Raw genomic sequence first — 18,309 nt, forward strand, 5'->3', positions numbered from 1 at the left:
AATGAAGCAGTGAGTCCGCACGGATGACCAGGGATGTTCTCTGGATACGTGAGTGAATTGGACAATTTTCCTGTCCTGCTAAGCATTCAAAATGTAACAAGTACTTTTGGGTGTCAGGGAAAATGTATGGAAGAAAAAGTACATTCATTTTCTTTAGGAATGTAGTGAAGTAAAAGTAAACGTTGTCAAAAATATAAATAGTAAAGTACAGATACCCCAAAAAACMAGTTAAGTAGTACTTACAAGTATTTGAACTTAAGTACTTTACACCACTGTACATACATTATTAAGTCGCAGTTATAAAAATATTTGATTAAGTCCTGAGCCAAGTCAAAGTTTTTTACGCCTTCTCTCTGGAAAGGTTCTCCAGGGATGCTAAAGTATCTGGCGCGCGATGGTCTGCTATTTGGGGTTCTTCCTGGGTCCTTCATTTCCATGGCAACATTGTGGAAACATAACAATTCGGTTGTGAGCCTGAAGCGTTGGCCTGAAGTGAAGCAAATAGCTAGCTAACCTAATTGAAGAGGGATTAAATAGTAATGTATTTGGTAACTAGCTAGCTCGCTTGTTTGCTGCATGTAAACATAACAGATGTCGACACAGAAATATATTAGATTACCACCTTTATCATCGTTTGAACGGCAAGTGGCCTTGTCCAATTTATAGTGTAGGCTAACGTTAACTGTTAACTTAGCTAGCTCACTCAGATAACGTTACTCTATGATAGTAACGTTACTAAGCGAATCATATAATAATAATAATGATACAAATAATAATTTCTAGTTAGCTGCTTGTTTCCATCTCACTTTCAGACTGTCGTCTGAGTGTCAACATAACGCTGAAAAAAGAACTGGGCGACAAGTGGCAATTGGCGGTCCTGGCTCATGTAGAGCATCAACCAGAGTAAGATAAGCAGTTAGCTAGCTAGGTTGGATCATTTGGGACTTAGTGATATGCACAAAGTACACTATTCGTTCCTCGAGCAAGCTTTTTTAAAAACGTTTTATCTCACTCCCTGTCAGGTTGGCTGTACTTCAGGCTACCTGTCAACCTGGCCTGCCCATGTCACCTCTCAAGTTATTCAGCAGGGGAGGAGATATACTTCAGGTGGAGAGATCAGGAACCATGGGTATTTAGCAAATTATATATACTGTCATATGATATAGGGTTAAAGTTGTGGAAGGATTTACTGAGATGGTAATATGCTACAGATGCGGTGATGAGTTTGGTGGCCCTGTGGGGAAGCCACGATTCCTGGAGCAGCTTGAAAYCTACCTAAAGAAGGAGCTGCAGGCTCTTGACCCACAACAACCAAAAGTCCAGGAGCGCAAACTACAGGTCCCATCCATCTGCCATATAATATACACGTTATCCATGTAATTTAGGCTTTGTTACAGTGTATTTACCTTACTACAAATAAGGAGTATAGTGAATAGATTCATTTTCACTTGGTTGTCAAGTCACAAAATCTGCCCTCTGTCATACGCAGGCATACCGGGAGGTCTTTGGCTGTTTCATTGAGGACTTCAAAACGTACAAGCCGCTTCTGTGTGCCATAAAAAATGAATATGAAATCACATTAGGTGTGTGGCATTGTAGCATGGAATGTTTGATTGTGGCATATAGGCCTATATTGTTATGGTGAATGTGAGTTTGGACAGAAAAATAAGGATGAATGGAAGTATCAGAGGGACTTAAAGATGTCATGCTTATAGGATGTTGGATTTTATTGTCTATGATGTTCTTTTCAGCAGCATACCTACGGGACCAGATCCGGGAGCTGGAGCCTCTCCGTGCTCGTCTGGTTGTGGTGTCAGAGCAGTGTGAAAAGAGGATACTGGGCCTGCGAGAGGAGGAGAGGGTAGAGATTAGAGCTCTGAAGCAAGAGCGCCAACACCGTCAAAAGGTTATTGAAAACATGAGAGAGACACAAAGTGCCCTGCAGACCCAGGTACAGTGCTTACCCACTAGGTTCAGTCTCAATCACACCAGTGCTGCTCTGAAAACACCAAATTCAAGTTATTCTGCCTAGGCTGCCTGAACTCTCCTTCATCGCTCTTTCGCTTGTTCTTCTCAGGTGTGTTGTCTGCAGGCAGACCTGGCCGCTCAGTATCTAATGTACAGAGAAGAATGTGATGCTCGCAAGCTGCTCATCGCCAACATCAGCAGCATGAGCTATGGACCAGATGAGGAACCCGAGGAAGAGCAGGAAGGTAGTGAAAAAATGTGTAACAATAAAATAATTATTGGTTAACTGTCTTGATGTAAGCGAAGTGTGAAGTGTTGTCACCTCTGAAAACCTGTTCCTTTCCATCAGAAGTGGAAATCGAGGACCCAGTGAAGGAGAAATTGGCTCTGAAGGTGTGTCGAGAGGACCTGACTAAAGCCCAGGTGGAGTTAAATCGCTTGCATGCTGAGTATGGAGACGTAGTTCCCCGCCGTGACTGGGAGACGCTGGACCATACCCACAAAGAGAACTTGCTTAAGGTACAGTTCAGTGAAATGTTTGATTCAACAACAGCAGTCTCACTTCATCAGACCTGAATGAGTGTGTAATCTCTCTTTGCATCTATTCCAGCTGGAGACCCTGCAGAAAGACTTTGATCAGATGAAGGCTGAATATAACACACTGCTTGAGGTGCACAAGCAAGTCACAACACAGAGGGACAGCCTCCAGGGAGAACTGGAGGGCTTCAAAGAGGCCTCTACCCCCAGGCCAGAATGGGAGCAGTGTGCAGGTATCACATAGAAAAACTGCTGTAGGTTATGTTTTTTTCCCCCTTCCCATTTGTGGTATGGTATTGTTGGTAGTAATGCTTGAAGTGTTTAGCGTTCTGCTTTGTGACTGAATCAATATAAACATTTTAGATCAGAACATTTACACAGCACTGTGTGATTCCAGGCGTACTGGGAGGTAGTGAGCGTTGGGCAGATCTCTCCCAGGGCCAGTCCAGCCAGCGGCGTTTGGAGATCCTGCTGGCAGAACTGGGAGGAAAGAACTCAGAGTTTTTCACTGGACTGGTAAACCTCCCTCCCTGCACATCAACACATTTACAAAAAGAATGGCATGGTCAAAAGGTCTTCACCCTGTGTCCACTCAGGGTACTTCTGATGATGTGCCCATATACCTGCGCTATGAGGGGCAGTTAAAGAACCATAGGCTAAAGAAGAATGCGGTTGTGAGAATCCTCAAGGAGGTTTGGAAGGAGAAGGTCATGGAGGATGGAAGGGTAAACTGATACCTTTCTTTTTTCAAATAATGAGTTAATATTTCACACACTGTTTGACTGATATTTCTTCTAATTGTATTTCTCTTAAGAGAAATGAAAGCAGCAATCTTCCCGAGTTTCTGCGGCAACATCTGGAGAGCCAATATGGGGAAAAGGCTGGAGAGTGGGCTTATAGCTTAGTAGAGGGCATTCGTCAACACCAAAAGGATGACTCTGTCAGCCTCTTCAATGACATTCTCACAGGAAAGGTGTGTGATCTTGCAAATGTGTTATACAGCGCTCTTATGAGTGTGAGAAAGGATGGTGTGCATGATTTGATGATTATAAATGTATTATTAACAGGTGGATGAGAGTGTGTACCATGGTCAGACACATCTACTGTCTAACCTGCTGAAAGTGTTGATCCACAGTGACAGTACAGAGAGTGGGATGCTCAGTGTTCAGGATTTCAGGTAATGCAGATAATCAAATTACAGTACAGATTAAAGTCAAACATTACGATTATGACAGTGAGTGGGCTATATAAAATGGCCTCTGTTTTGCAGAGATGACTTGCAATTGGCCTTCCCTCTGAAAAGAGCGCAAGACATCGATGAGCTAGTGACCACAGCTCAGGCCGAGCTAGACAACAACGGTGGGAGCCTCCCATACCAAAGACTGTATACAGAGGTAACTTTTTGGGTCTCAGTCCAAAATTTCACACCTCAGTCCACATAATTTCACAATCCTGTTTTGATAAAGGAATACCAGCCATAGTCAATAGGCAGACCATGGTCTGGAAATTTGAGGGACTGGACCTTCTCAAAAAGTATTTAAGTACCCGTGATGTATACAATAGAAAAAATGTATGCTGTTTATAAAATAGTAATATACTACCACACTGAAACACAACCTTCACAAGACAATATAGATGGAAAATATTCAGACCCCTTGACTTTTTCACATTGATACGTTACAGCTTTATTCTAAAATTGATTAAAATGTAATTTCACTCAATCTACACACAATACCTCATAATGACAAAGCGAAAACAGGTTTAGAAATGTTTGCAAATGTATTAAAAATAAAAACAGAAATAGCTTATGTACATAATTATTCAGACACTTTGTTATGAGACACGAAATTGAGCTCAGGTGCATCCTGTTTCCATTGATTATCCTTGATGTTTCTACAACTTGATTGGAGTCCACCTGTGGTAAATTCAATTGATTGGATATGATTTGGAAAGGCACACACCTGTTGACAGTGCATGTCAGAGCAAAAACCAAGCCATGAGGTTGATGGAACTGTCCGTTGAGCTCCGAAACAGGATTGTGTCGAGGCACAGATCTGGGGAAGGATACCAAAAAATGTCTGCAGCATTAAAGGTCCCCAAGAACATAGTGGCCTCCATCATTCTTAAATGAAAGAAGTTTGGAACCACCAAGACTAACTAGAGTTGGCCGGCAGGCCAAACTGAGCAATCGGGGGAGAAGGGCCTTGGTCAAGGAGGTGACCAAGAACCCGATGGTCACTCTGACAGAGCTCCAGAGTTCCTCTGTGGAGATGGGAGAATCTTCCAGAATGACAACCATCTCTGCAGCGCCACACCAATCACGCATTTATGGTAGAGTGGCTAGACGGAAGCCACTCCTCAGTAAAAGGCACATGACAGCCCACTTGGAGTTTGCCAAAAGGCACCTAAAGGACTCTCAGACCATGAGAAACAAGATTATCTGGTCTGATGAAACTAAGACTGAACTCTTTGGCCTGAATGCCAAGCGTCACGTCTGGAGGAAACCTAGCACCATCCCTACGGTGAAGCATGGTGGTGGCAGCATCATGCTGTGGGGATGTTTTTCAGTGGCAGGGTCTGGGAGACTGGTCAGGATCGATGGAAAGATGAACGGAGCAAAGTACAGAGAGATGTAAACATTATTAAAGTGACGAGTGATCCATTTATTAAAGTGGCCAATGATTTCAAGTCTGTATGTAGGCAGCAGCCTCACTGTGTTAGTGATGGCTGTTTAACAGTCTGATGGCCTTAAGATAGAAGCTGTTTTTCAGTCTCTCGCTCTCAGCTTTGATGCACCTGTACTGACTTCGCCTTCTGGATGGTAGCGGAGTGAACAGGCAGTGGGGCCTCCCAAGTGGCGCAGTGGTCTAAGGCACCGCTATGCAGTGCTAGCTGTGCCACTAGAGATCCTGGTTCGAGTCCAGGCTCTGTCGCAGCCAGCCGCAACCGGGAGACCCATGGGGCTGCACACAATTGGCCCAGCGTCGTCCGGGTTAGGGGAGGGTTTGGTCGGCAGGGATGTTCTTGTCCCATCGCGCACTAACGACTCCTGTGYCGGGCCGGGCGCAATGCACGCTGACACGGTCGCCAGGTGCACAGTGCGGCTTGGCTGGGTTGTGTTTCAGAGGATGATGAGGAGGCTCTCGACCTTTGCCTCTCCTGAGTCCGTACGGGAGTTGCAGTGATGAGACAAAACTGTAACTACACGAAATTTATTCTAAAATTGATAATTTATTTTTTCACTCAACACAATACACAACACACAACACAAAGCGAAAACAGGTTTAGAAATGTTTGCAAATGTATTAGAAAAAGAAAAAAGGGGTAAAAAAAATGTTTTAAATAAGAACTGGCAGTGGCCTTGCTGTGACGTCGGGTGCTGGAGGACAGGTAGTTTTCCCCGGGTGATGTGTTGTGCAGACCGCACCATACTCTGGAGAGCCCTGCGGTTATGGGCAGTGCAGTTGCCGTTACCAGGTGGTGATGCAGCCTGACAGGATCTTCTCAATTGTGCTGTAAAAGTTTGAGAGTTTTAGTTGACATGCAACATTTTTGTACACCCTGCCACATACGTCTCGTGTCTGAGACGTTGAATTGCGACTCCACTTTGTCGCTATACTGACATTCCACTTGTTTGATTCCCTTGCGGAGGGAATAACTACACTGTTTATATTCAGCCATATTCCCTGTCATCTTTCCATGGTTAAATGGTTCTCACTTTCAGTTTTGCACGAATCGGTAGGTTTTAATAGTCACAGTGCGTACAACATCTCCTATGCACTTCCTTTATAAACTCACTGAATCAGCGTATAAATCGATATTATTCTCTGAGGCTACTCGGAACATGTCCCAGTCCGCGTGATCAAAACAATCTTGAAGCGTGGATTCCAATTGGTCAGACCAGCGTTGAATAGTCCTTGTCACGGGTGCATCCTGTTTGAGGAACAAAATGATTTTGTGGTCAGATTTTCCAAAGGGAGGGCGGGGGAGGGCCTTGTATGCATCGCGGAAGTTAGAGTAGCAGTGATCCAGAGTTTTGCCAGCACGAGTGCTACAATCAATATGTTGATAGCATTTAGGTAGCCTTGCTCTCAAATTTGCTTTGTTAAAATCCCCAGCTACAATAAATGCAGCCTCAGGTTATATGGTTTACAGCCTTATTCTAAAATGGATTAGAACAAGGCTGTAAACCTGCTCCAGTGCACTCAGAACCTCAGACTGGGGCAAAGGTGCATCTTCCAACAGGACAACGACCCTAAGCACACAGCCAAGACAACGCAGGAGTGGCTTTGGGCCAGAGCCTGGACTTGAACCCGATCTAACATCTCTAGAGAGACCTCAAAATAGCTGTGCAGCGACACTCCCCATCCAACCTGACAGATCTTGAGAGGATCTGCAGAGAAAAATGGGAGAAACTCCCCAAATACAGGTGTGCCAAGCTTGTAGCGTCATACCCAAGAAGACTCAAGGCTGTAATCTCTGCCTAAGGTTCTTCAACAAAGTAGAGTAATGTGTCTGAATACTTTATAAAATGTGAAAATTCTATTTAATCAGTTTTATAATAAGGCTGTAACATAACAAAATGTTGAACAAATAAAGTGGTCTGAATACTTTCCTAATGCACTGTAGGCTACCATTACTGTCTACTGTGGTAAAGACATGGTGTTATGTCCTATGCAGGATGCAGATGGGAAACACAAAGACTTCCTGAATCTGGTGAAGAAGCAGGCCTCCACAGAGAGGCATATGTATATCAGCCAACTGAGGACTCAGCTGGGAGGCAAAGGGTAAGCAAAGCGTATACCCCATGTAGGGCGGCAGGTAGCCTAGCGGGTAAAGGCTAGGTGAAAAATCTGCATTAGTCGCTTTGGATAAGAGCGTCTGCTAAATGACGTAAATGTATACAGATCTCAATTTGCACAAGTAATACACTTGTTTCATCGTTGTTTGAAAAGTGMAAACCGTTTTGAAAGGATCACCAGGGGCATTGTGTTTTTTATTCACAGAGAGGTGACTGTGGCCGATCTAAGGGCTGCCTTTAAGAACATTGACCCCTCTCTGGACGCTACCACACTAGACTGGGTCCTAACTATGGCATTCCAGATACACCAGGAGGAGCTAGAACAGCACACAACACAAATGGACACAGAGCTGGCCCTGCAGCACCTCCTGGCAGTAGATGTGACCAGGGCTGGGCCTGCACCACAACAGGACTGAATCGCTCTAAGCACTTTTAGAAAGTGGTAGCCGTCAGGCGTCTAACTGTTTCTTTGCTATCCTTGTGGCCTGCAAACTCATGATATTTCCAAAGGAACCAGGTTGAACATTAAACAAACACTTAAACGAACTGTTACTGAAATGATCTGTAAGTCAAATGTGTTTCACACAGTAATTTATTATCAGTTTCAGAAATTGAATATTTACGTAACAACATTAGCATCCCAAAGTTGAGCTGTCACATACTTCTCTGGTGTTCTAGTAGCCAGGCTAGCAAATTGTTCACCGGAGCAGTGTGTGGCTACTCAATTCAAACGTCTGTTTATAGTAGTATACGTCGCTCTGGATAAGAGCGTCTGCTAAATGACTTAAATGTAAATGTATACAGTGCCATTAGAACTGTGCCATCTTGTGGATGTCCGCATGTAAAACCATGGCCATTCTACCCATCCTCATAATTTCCACAACAAATGTAGTTTACCTCCATTAAAGTTGGCTGATTTAAAAGGTACCATATTTTTGTATGTTGAGAGTTTCGTGTGGGTGGAAAAACCTACCAGCTGTATAGATTGAAGAACTTCATTTCCCACGTAGCATTAGACAGATGAGCATGCGCCTAAACTGGTGTAATCGCCATAACTGGAAGCCGGGGCACGGTTTTGGGTTCGCGGTAAGTTGCTTTTCTAAAAAATGTAATTCTATATTAAATAAAAACATTTGTTGTCTTCTAGCGACAAACGTATCCTATTATGTTTGAGAATGGATTCGTTTATATACCTTTTGACAGGCGGTGGCTCGCTAAAAGTGATAGCTAGGACACGCCTATGTTCTGGCTGGGCCCGGTCGAAAGAAGCTTCAGTATGTTGAGGAACGGTTAGGGTATTTTTAGCAGCCGAGAGTGCGAAAGAACGTGCCATACCACTTGTATATCTAGAATTCACTTTAGATTTTAATGTTCTAGCCCTTTGATTGCATTTTATTAGCTAAGCAATACGGGACATCGAGTTAATCAGATAACCAACCAACGTTTGATCTTTGAAATTAGCCTTGCCTATGCTAGCTAGCTCAGCCAAAGTCAAAGAAAGAGTCCAACATTGCCCATGTCATGGCATGCTCACGGCGTGAGCGGACTGTGTAAGTAGCTAGCATTCAGCTGACGAACACATGAAACGTTAGCTAACGTTATAGTAGCTAGCTACTGTATCTTGTATAACTTGATTGAGTTAGCTAACTAGTAGCGATCTTCTCTTTGAAATGTCAAACGACACGATTGGATACAACGTGTTGCAATTATAGTCCAAGGGATGATTTGTAAACTAGTATTTCCTAGGTTCGTGTGAATAATTGAGGTAGCTAGGTATGCAAGCTTCGTATAAAGTTAATGTGCGTTGGGGAGGCACGTGAGACGCCGTGACGCGGTCACTGACAGTGCACTGATCAAAACAAGACTAATTTAGTTAGCATTGTCAGAATAGGTACCATAATTTGGGTGTAACTGTTGCTAAACTATGGCCCTTGGTGGTATTTGCTCAATTGTTCTAAAGTAGTGTGCGTAGTTTGCTTGCTCTGCCAATTAAGCATAACCTTGTCCTATCAGCTGTCTCTGTTTTCTGAAAAAAACCCAAAGAAGAATACTTTACAGCGCTCCTTTTTTTACACAACGTTTAGTCAGTGCGTGTATTCCTGGTGCTGTTAATGTATTGTTGAACCACTGAATTAAAAAATGTATTTCCTATACAGAACAAAAATATAAATGSCATGTTTTATGAGCTGAAATAAAATATCCTTGACATTTTCCATATCCTGAAAAAGCTTACTTCTCTAAAATGTGCACAAATTAGTTTACATCCCTGTTAGTGAGCATTTCTCCTTTGCCAAGATAATACATCCACCTGGCAGGTGTGGCATATCAATAAGATGATCATTACACAGGTTCACCTTGTACTGGGGACAATAAGAACACTCTAAAATGTGCAGTTTTGTCACACAAGACAATGCCACAGATGTCTCAAATTGAGGAAGCGTGCAATTGGCATGCTGACTAGAATGTCCACCAGAGCTCTTGTCAGAGAATTTAATGTTCATTTCTCTACCATAAGCCGCCTCCAATGTAATTTTAGAGCAATTTTGCACAGCCATTGAAGAGTGGGACAACATTCCACAGGCCAAAATCAACCGCCTGATCAACTCTGTGAAGTAGATGTGTCGTGCTGCATGAGGAAAAATGGTGGTCACACCAAATACTGACTGGTTTTCTGATTCACGCCTCTACCTTTAAAAAAAAGGTATCTGTGACCAACGGGTGCATATCTGTATTCCCAGTCATGTGAAATCCATAGATGAAACTATTTACATTYACAACCCCCTCTTTATTTTTACACTGCTGCTACTCGCTGTTTATTATCTATGCATAGTCACTTTACAAATTACCTTGACTAACCTGTACCCCCGCACATTGACTCGGTACCGGTACCCCCTGTATATAGCCTCATTATTGTTATGTAAATATCTTGTTACTTTTTTGATTTTTTAACTTTAGTTTATTTCGTCATTATTTTATTAACTCTGTTTCTTGAACTGCATTGTTGGTTAAGGGCTTGTAAGTAAGCATTTCATGGTAAGGTCTTCACCTGTTGTATTCAGCGCATGTGACATACAATTTGATTTGATATGGAACAATTGGGTGTGGACTCTTTCTTTTGCCCCTAAGTACAAACCCCACAAGCTCTACCTGGTCTTTCTTGCCCAGATTTCTTGAGTTTAGTCTATGTCATCCACACCACTAGGACTGTACACTCATAAGATTGTCTCTTCCAATTGAACTTGTTTCCAGGTGATTCAGAATGGGGGAAAAGCCGATTTGGGAACAGATAGGATCCAGTTTTGTGCAACATTACTACCAGCTTTTTGACACGGACAGGACCCAGCTTGGAGCAATATATGTGAGTGGATCTGTCTGTACCAATGAATATTAATCATAGTTCTGCTTTCCTGTGTCCTGTTCTCACCACTGCAGTCTTCACCCCCTTGCATTTATTCCACCATCACTTTCAACAGTAACCACCTCTGCATCTGTTATAACTCATTTAGTAATGATTTTCAATAATGAATTGGATATTTGTTCATGTTCAGTTGTTTTTTTCAAATAGAAAAGTAGTGCATCATACAATATCTCCAGACCTGTGAGCAAATGCTCCCTGATAATTCCATTCCAAACACTATCCAAGGGAAAGATTGTTGAATCAATTAATGTTCTGTAGTCTTGCCCTATTTCAATGTTACTGTTCAAACCTTTACTTGGTTTATGTGTTTCAGAGACTGATCCTAGACCTAGATCAAATAAGTTTTGACAAGCATTCATCTGAGGAACGTTTTGGGCCAAAGAAGTATCAAGTTAGACTGTGGGACAGGCAAATATGCATACTACTTTGACACTTACAAGCTAAAGCATAATATATTTCAATAAGAGGTACAATAGACAGCATATAGTTACTTATTTTAAGCTGTTCAAATAATTGTAATGTCCATTTATCAATCATGAGAACAAGCAAGTTGTTGATTGTTCCCTTTTCTTTACATTCAGCTTAGTTAGCATTCTTGAGTCAATGTGTTGTTTTTGAGCCCCCTATTGGTAGCACAATTTATATTTTTAGATGGGAGGAGAACTGCACAAGCTATGACCCATTTACACTATTATACAAATCTATTACTGAAAGGCTTCTGGTAACTCTATTTTGCCCTTAAACAATAATTCCATTTTTATCAAAGAATAAGGTAAGAGCAGCAGAGCCCGTTCTTCTATTCTTCTTCCACATGGTACATGACTAAATAGTTGCATATTCCCTCACTCTCTCATACCCTAACTTGAGTACGCGTAGAAAAGTTAGTCATGAATAAAACAGATTGGGAGTCGGGACATACCTCACATCCTTCCACCCTATACCACCAATGTGCCTTCTCCCACTGACAAACTCAAACCTCTGCTTTTCCTTTTTACAGATCGATGCATCATGCCTTACATGGGAGGGACAGCAATTCCAGGGAAAAGTAGCGATTGTCGAGAAACTTTCTGTGAGTGACATTTTAAAATATACCTGAGCATGACAGAATGGAATGTCTCAATAGTATGTCAGGAGCGCATCTTGGTGGAATGTGCTTGTCTCAGATACATCTCATGTTTATTATTTCTTCTTTTCAGACTCTCCCCTTCTTAAAAATAGCTCACAGTATAACAGCACAAGACCACCAGCCCACACCTGACAGCTGTATAATGAGTATGGTAGTAGGACAATTAAAAGTAAGTAATTGTCATTCTAATACTGTAAAAATGTACACTACCGTTCTAAAGTTTGGGGTCACTTACAAATGTCCTTGTTTTTGAAAGAAAAGCACGTTTTTTTCCCATGAAAGTAACTGACTATTGTAGCTGGAAACGGCAAATTTTTAATGGAATATCTACATAGGCGTACAGAGGCCCATTATCAGCAACCATCAATCCTGTGTTCCAATGGCATGTTGTGTTAGCTAATCCAAGTTGATCATTTTAAAAGGCTAATTGATCATTAGAAAACCCTTGCCTAGAAGGCCAGCATCTCGGAGTCGCCTCTTCACTGTTGATGTTGAGACTGGTATTTTGCGTGTARTATTTAATGAAGCTGCCAGTTGAGGACTTGTGTGGCGTCTGTTTCTCAAACTAGACACTCTAATGTACTTGTCCTTCTGCTCAGTTGTGCACTGGGGCCTCCCACTCTTTCTATTCTGGTTAGAGCCAGTTTGCGCTTTTCTGTGAAGGGAGTATTACACAGCGTTGTACGAAGCTTCAGTTTCTTGGCAATTTCTCGCATGAAATCGCCTTCATTTCTCAGAACAAGAAAAGACTGACGAGTTTCAGAAGAAAGGTCTTTGTTTCTGGCCATTTTGAGCCTGTAAMTGAACCCATAAATGCTGATGCTCTAGATACTCAACTAGTCTAAAGAAGGCTTCTTTAATCAGCTTTCAGCTGTGCTAACATAATTGCAAAAGGGTTTTCTAATGATCAATTAGCCTTTTAAAATGATCAACTTGGATTAGCTAACACAATGTGCCACTGGAACACAGGAGTGATGGTTGCTGATAATGGGTCTCTGTACTACAGGTCGACCGATTATGATTTTTCAACGCCGATACTGATTTTTGGAGGACCAAAAAAAGCCGATGCCGATTTAAATATATATATATATATTTGTAATAATGACAATTACAACAATACTGAATGAACACTTATTTTTACTTAATATAATACATCAATAAAATCAATTTAGCCTCAAATAAATAATGAAACATGTTCAATTTGGTTTAAATAATGCAAAAACAAAGTGTTGGAGAAGAAAGTAAAGTGCAATTTGTGCCATGTAAAAAAGCTAACGTTTAAGTTCCTTGCTCAGAACATGAGAACATATGAAAGCTGGTGGTTCCTTTTAACATGAGTCTTCAATATTCCCGGGTAAGAAGTTTTAGGTTGTAGTTTTTATAGGAATTATAGGACTATTTCCCTCTATACGATTTGTATTTCATATACCTTTGACTATTGGATGTTCTTATAGGCACTTTAGTATTGCCAGTGTAACAGTATAGCTTRCATCCCTCTCCTCGCTCCTACCTGGGCTCGAACCAGGAACACATCGACAACAGCCACCCTCGAAGCAGCGTTACCCATGCAGAGCAAGGGGAACAACTACTCCAAGTCTCAGAGCGAGTGACGTTTGAAACGCTATTAGCGCGCACCCCGCTAACTAGCTAGCCATTTCACATCGGTTACACCAGCCTAATCTCGGGAGTTGATAGGCTTGAAGTCATAAACAGCGCAATGCTTGAAGCAAAGAGCTGCTAGCAAAACGCACGAAAGTGCTGTTTGAATGAATGCTTACGAGCCTGCTGGTGCATACCATCGCTCAGACTGCTCTATCAAATCATAGACTTAATTATAACATAATAACACACAGAAATACGAGCCGTAGGTCATTAATATGGTCGAATCCGGAAACTATCATCTCGAAAACAACATGTATTCTTTCAGTGAAATACGGAACCGTTCCGTATTTTATCTAATGGGTGGCATCCATAAGTCTAAATATTCCTGTTACATTGCACAACCTTCAATGTTATGTCATAATTACGTAAAATTCTGGCAAATTAGTTCGCAATGAGCCAGGCGGCCCAAACTGTTGCATATACCCTGACTGCGTGCAATGAACGCAAGAGAAGTGACACAATTTCACCTGGTTAATATTGCCTGCTAACCTGGAAACCTTTTAGCTAAATATGCAGGTTTAAAAATATATACTTCTGTGTATTGATTTTAAGAAAGGCATTGATGTTTATGGTTAGGTACAGTCGTGCAACGATTGTGCTTTTTTCGCAAATGCGCTTTTGTTAACTCATCCCTTACTTTGGCGAAGTTGGCTGTCTTTGTTAGGAAGAAATAATTTGCAATGAGCTAGGCGGCCCAAACTGCTGCATATACCTTGACTCTTTTGCAAGAGAAGTGACACCATTTTTCCTAGTTAAAAGAAATTCATGTTAGCAGGCAATATTAACTAAATATGCAGGTTTAAAAAATATATACTTTTGTATTGATTTTAAGAAAGGCATTGATGTTTATGGTTAGGTACACGTTGGAGCAACGACGGTCCTTTTTCGCGAATGCGCACTGCATCGATTATATGCAACGCACGACACGCTAGATAAACTAGTAATATCATCAACCATGTGTAGTTATAACTAGTGATTATGATTGATTGATTGTTTTTTATAAGATAAGTTTAATGCTAGCTAGCAACTTACCTTGGCTTCTTACTGCATTCGCGTAACAGGCAGGCTCCTCGTGAGGCAGGTGGTTAGAGTGTTGGACTCGTTAACCGTAAGGTTGCAAGATTGAATCCCTGAGCTGACAAGGTAAAAATCTGTCGTTCTGCCGCATAACAAGGCASTTAACCCACCGTTCCTAGGCCGTCATTGAAAATAAGAATGTGTTCTTAACTGACTTGCCTAGTTAAATAAAGGTGAAAAAAAAATATGAATCGCCGTCCAAAAATACAGATTTCCGGTTGTTATGAAAACTTGAAATCGGCCCTAATTAATCGGTCGACCTCTACTCTGTACGCCTATGTAGATATTACATTAAAAATCAGCCATTTTCAGCTACAATAGTCATTTACAACATTAACAATGTCTACACTGTATTTCTGATCAATTTTATGTTATTTTAATGGACCAAAAAAAGTTGCTTTTCTTTAAAAAACAAGGAAATATCTAAGTGACCCCAAACCTTTGAACAGTACTGTATATTGCCAGTTTCTTAAACTAACAACTGAATAGCTTACAGGCAAGAAATCCCCACCTGCTTTGAAAATTACTGTATTTGTTTAAATCGTTTTAAATGAAGAGTCAGGGTTCTGTCTGTTGGATCAAACTGTGTGTTGTACCTAGCTGTGCTTTTTAACATCTGTTTTCAGCTTCACAGTTTCAAGCCCTTTGTTCACCAAGTTGATATAACTAGCTATGCTTTTATTAATCTGCCGAAGCAAATAGACAGAATAAGCCATGGACCAAGCCTTCCTATGTTAGTAAAAACAAGGGTATGTGTGTGAGGTAGGTAAGTCGTTTGCACATTAGAAGTCAGGGCTATTGTATTTTGTCTGTCTCGCAGGCAGATGACCAGGTCCTGGGCTTCCAGCACACGTTGTTGCTGAAAAATTATAGGAATGCCTGGGTTTGCACCAACAAATTCTTCAGGCTTGCCCTGCACAACCTTTGTCCTATCTGTGGTTTTATGACCCATCTTCTCCCTACTTACTGTCAGTAAGGGTCGGTGTTCTGAGTGACCATGGGTCAGTTGGGCTTTTACTAATCTTACGCCATAGAGGGATCCTTCCAAACTAGAGTTTGGTAATTAGAGACCACAGTGCGTTCAGGGCGCTACATTTTTTATCTAATCACCAATTTTTCCCACTCTGCTTAAAGTCATGCTCCGGTACCTTGGTCGACTAGTCTTTTTTTTATTTTACCACCCTCTTTGGGCTGGACGTGTCAATGTGTAGTTCATACGAGCAGAATTACTGTCTTTCTGCATTTGGCCACAAAATCCCAGGTTTGAAAGCATCTGTTTTTTGGAAACTGTGCTGCGCCATTTTCCCTAGCAATTAAAGTTCCAGYCGATGAGATTCAGCCCCTTGCCATTTTAGTGACAGCTAGCCAGAATTACAAACAGGAGAGCGAGAGAGAGCAATGACGTGGTGCACATATGTGATGTTGTACACAATTTTCAGGACCACTTTTGGCTCATGGGCGCTACTTTCAGAACTACTGGCTAAAAAGTATACAAAGTACTGGACAATCCCTTTTAAAAGAGAGGGGAAATGCACTATAAACTGCAACAAACAAGTGGTTTATTTAATTTGAACTGAGATTATAGTGAAGCCTGGCTTGTTTGACAAATTATTAACTAGTCTAAGCCACAGTAATGGCATTATATGAAAGCTCTGATCTTCACTGTGGATCTTGAACTTGCAATCTGCTTTTTAGAACATTCATGTGTCATTTGAAGACGCCAATGCCGTCATGATCACTGAGCAGTTACCATTGCAGAGTTGTGTAAGCCTAGTCTCCACTGACAACTAAAGAGATTACTTGCTTTTTGTCTGTATCTCCATTAGTGCCTGTTCACACCTGTGTGTGTGCTCTGTTTAGCTAGAAAAGCCTTGTGAGGAATTGGGGTTTGCCACAAGCCTATTGATTGAAAAAAAAAAAATCATGATAGAGTGGAATAACAGGAATGTGTGTTGTGTGCAGGCAGTTTGTTGCTTTGACCAAGACAGAATCAACTATTGTCAGAGATGCACCCAACTGTGGATTGGATTCACTGTCATAACTGTGACTTTACTAAGCTCTCTCTTTGTGTTACAGGCTGATGAGGACCCCATCATGGGATTTCATCAGAGTTTCATCCTGAAGAACATTAATGATGCCTGGGTATGCACCAATGACATGTTCCGGCTCGCGCTGCACAATTTCGGCTAAGGACACTAGAGGTGGGCAGAGTGGATATAAGGGAAGGCTGAGGATGGGGAAGGTCTTGCAGAGACACCTAAACGCCCAACCTTCTCTTTGTATCATCCATACCTGTTTGAGAAATTACACCGGATTCCAGATGTCAATCACAGAGACATGCAGGCACATAGGCTACATGCCTTCAACTGAAATGAGATCTGTTCCTTTGCTGAGAGTTCACAGATCCATCAGAGTCCCTTTCCCTACGCTGACCTGCATGATGCTGGGGAGCTTAAATATCTGAAGATGGCAGACAAGGAAGAAAATGTACCAATTTACCTTCACCATTTTAGTTTTATGTTCGGACTCAATGTCTTATATCCTCATGTTTTCTCATCGTACTCCCCTGTGTGTTATCAGCTTGCCTTATTGTATACAACTAAATCTCTTTTTAAAAGTTTAATTTAACATTCATTGTTATGTCAGGTTGCTCTAGCGATCCAAATAATCATAGAAAATATTATCAATAACATCCTTCCCTTAGACCAGCAAGCTTCCCATTTCCTCCTCATGCTCTCTGTGACAATGAATACAAAAGCCATGATACACAATAAACCGTTTACTTTTTCTTAATGTGAGCTCATTGTTCCTCTGCCTTTCTTACCCATTTCTCTCCCTCCACTTACCTTGTCACTCTTATTTTAATTGTGTTCTTAGCATTATATTGTAAACAATTTAGGTTCTAGTCAGTAGTTCTATAGCACATTGTTGTATATGATCTGCTATAGCATGTATTTTCTTGAGCAAGATTCAGCCTATATATATATATATAAATATATATATGGACATAGGGTTCCCTCAATTTCCCCCCCAAAATAATTGTCCTTTGGCCGGTACTGCAGAAATAGAAACCCATAATGAGTTGAAGTATGCTCTTGGAAATTGGGATCACTTTGTGCCATCAATGTACTGTAGCATTGACCTGACATTTTTGGAGAGGCTTTGCAAGTGTTCTTTTGCAAGACGAGGAACAGGCAAATGTCAAACTGCCTTATTCATAATTTTTTCTTTTTACAATGATATATCATGGCATCTCTTTTCCACATGGAACAGAATGTACGGACTGCACATTTTAATTCCATACATTGTTTTGGYAAATAAATAAACAGTTCTTGCCTGTTGTGTGACAAGGAAATCCCCAAGACTTTTCCTGCAGGAAAAGTAAAGTGGCGGTGGGGGCCACTTCTCTCATACGATCATATTTTTACAATTAAATTTGTCTAGCAATGGAGTTTATTTTTTTCTATTTAGATTTGATTTACAGTTTATAATTATCTATTGTTTGCTGTCAATCAATGACTGGCATAACTAATGCTTTTCCTCCCTCATCAGCCAGTGTGTTGGCTACTGGTTTTGTTTTCCCTGATGGTACACTGGTTCAATTAAGAAGATCAAAGGCATCTCTTCAAGGTCTGCTATCATTCACAGATGTACAAGGTATTCTATTCTTCTGGCAGACAGAAATAAAAGACGTATGAAAAGTATGACTTTTATTGTGTT

At 41.3% G+C, this 18,309-nt stretch overlaps 2 protein-coding genes and 1 long non-coding RNA gene across 7 annotated transcripts; 2 read left to right on the forward strand and 1 right to left on the reverse strand.

Moving 5' to 3' along the window:
- Positions 1 to 410: 410 nt before the first annotated feature.
- Positions 411 to 7,852, forward strand: tsnaxip1 (translin-associated factor X interacting protein 1). Of its 3 annotated transcripts, none has more exons than XM_023970931.2 (16): positions 411 to 641; positions 813 to 903; positions 1,023 to 1,129; positions 1,212 to 1,338; positions 1,490 to 1,583; positions 1,752 to 1,951; positions 2,078 to 2,213; positions 2,318 to 2,487; positions 2,579 to 2,738; positions 2,903 to 3,021; positions 3,102 to 3,230; positions 3,320 to 3,478; positions 3,573 to 3,682; positions 3,776 to 3,899; positions 7,186 to 7,292; positions 7,512 to 7,852. In XM_023970931.2, the coding sequence occupies exons 1-16, from the start codon at positions 592 to 594 to the stop codon at positions 7,720 to 7,722; spliced, it is 2,094 nt and encodes a 697-aa protein (XP_023826699.1). In that variant the 5' UTR covers positions 411 to 591; the 3' UTR covers positions 7,723 to 7,852. The 3 variants fall into 3 exon arrangements, with proteins under 3 accessions (XP_023826699.1, XP_023826702.1, XP_023826700.1); XM_023970934.2 differs by having other exon boundaries at positions 7,192 to 7,292; XM_023970932.2 differs by having other exon boundaries at positions 1,755 to 1,951.
- LOC139023054 (uncharacterized) lies at positions 1,974 to 8,368 on the reverse strand. Its single transcript, XR_011474192.1, has 3 exons — positions 8,280 to 8,368; positions 2,291 to 2,454; positions 1,974 to 2,113 (listed from the first exon to the last, which is right to left on the reverse strand). It is a non-coding gene; the product is annotated as an uncharacterized lncRNA (long non-coding RNA).
- Positions 8,291 to 18,293, forward strand: nutf2 (nuclear transport factor 2). 3 transcript variants are annotated; one of them, XM_023970939.2, is made up of 5 exons: positions 8,291 to 8,392; positions 10,556 to 10,664; positions 11,722 to 11,793; positions 11,921 to 12,019; positions 16,666 to 18,293. In XM_023970939.2, exons 2-5 carry the CDS (start codon positions 10,566 to 10,568, stop codon positions 16,777 to 16,779), a joined length of 384 nt encoding a protein of 127 aa, XP_023826707.1. In that variant the 5' UTR covers positions 8,291 to 8,392; positions 10,556 to 10,565; the 3' UTR covers positions 16,780 to 18,293. The 3 variants fall into 3 exon arrangements, with proteins under 3 accessions (XP_023826707.1, XP_023826708.1, XP_070291294.1); XM_023970940.2 differs by lacking the exon at positions 8,291 to 8,392 and adding an exon at positions 8,768 to 8,856; XM_070435193.1 differs by lacking the exon at positions 8,291 to 8,392 and adding an exon at positions 9,145 to 10,007.
- The last annotated feature ends 16 nt before the right edge of the window (positions 18,294 to 18,309 follow it).

This window comes from Salvelinus sp. IW2-2015, linkage group LG26, assembly GCF_002910315.2.
Source record: "Salvelinus sp. IW2-2015 linkage group LG26, ASM291031v2, whole genome shotgun sequence".
NCBI classification, from domain to species: Eukaryota; Metazoa; Chordata; class Actinopteri; order Salmoniformes; family Salmonidae; genus Salvelinus; species Salvelinus sp. IW2-2015.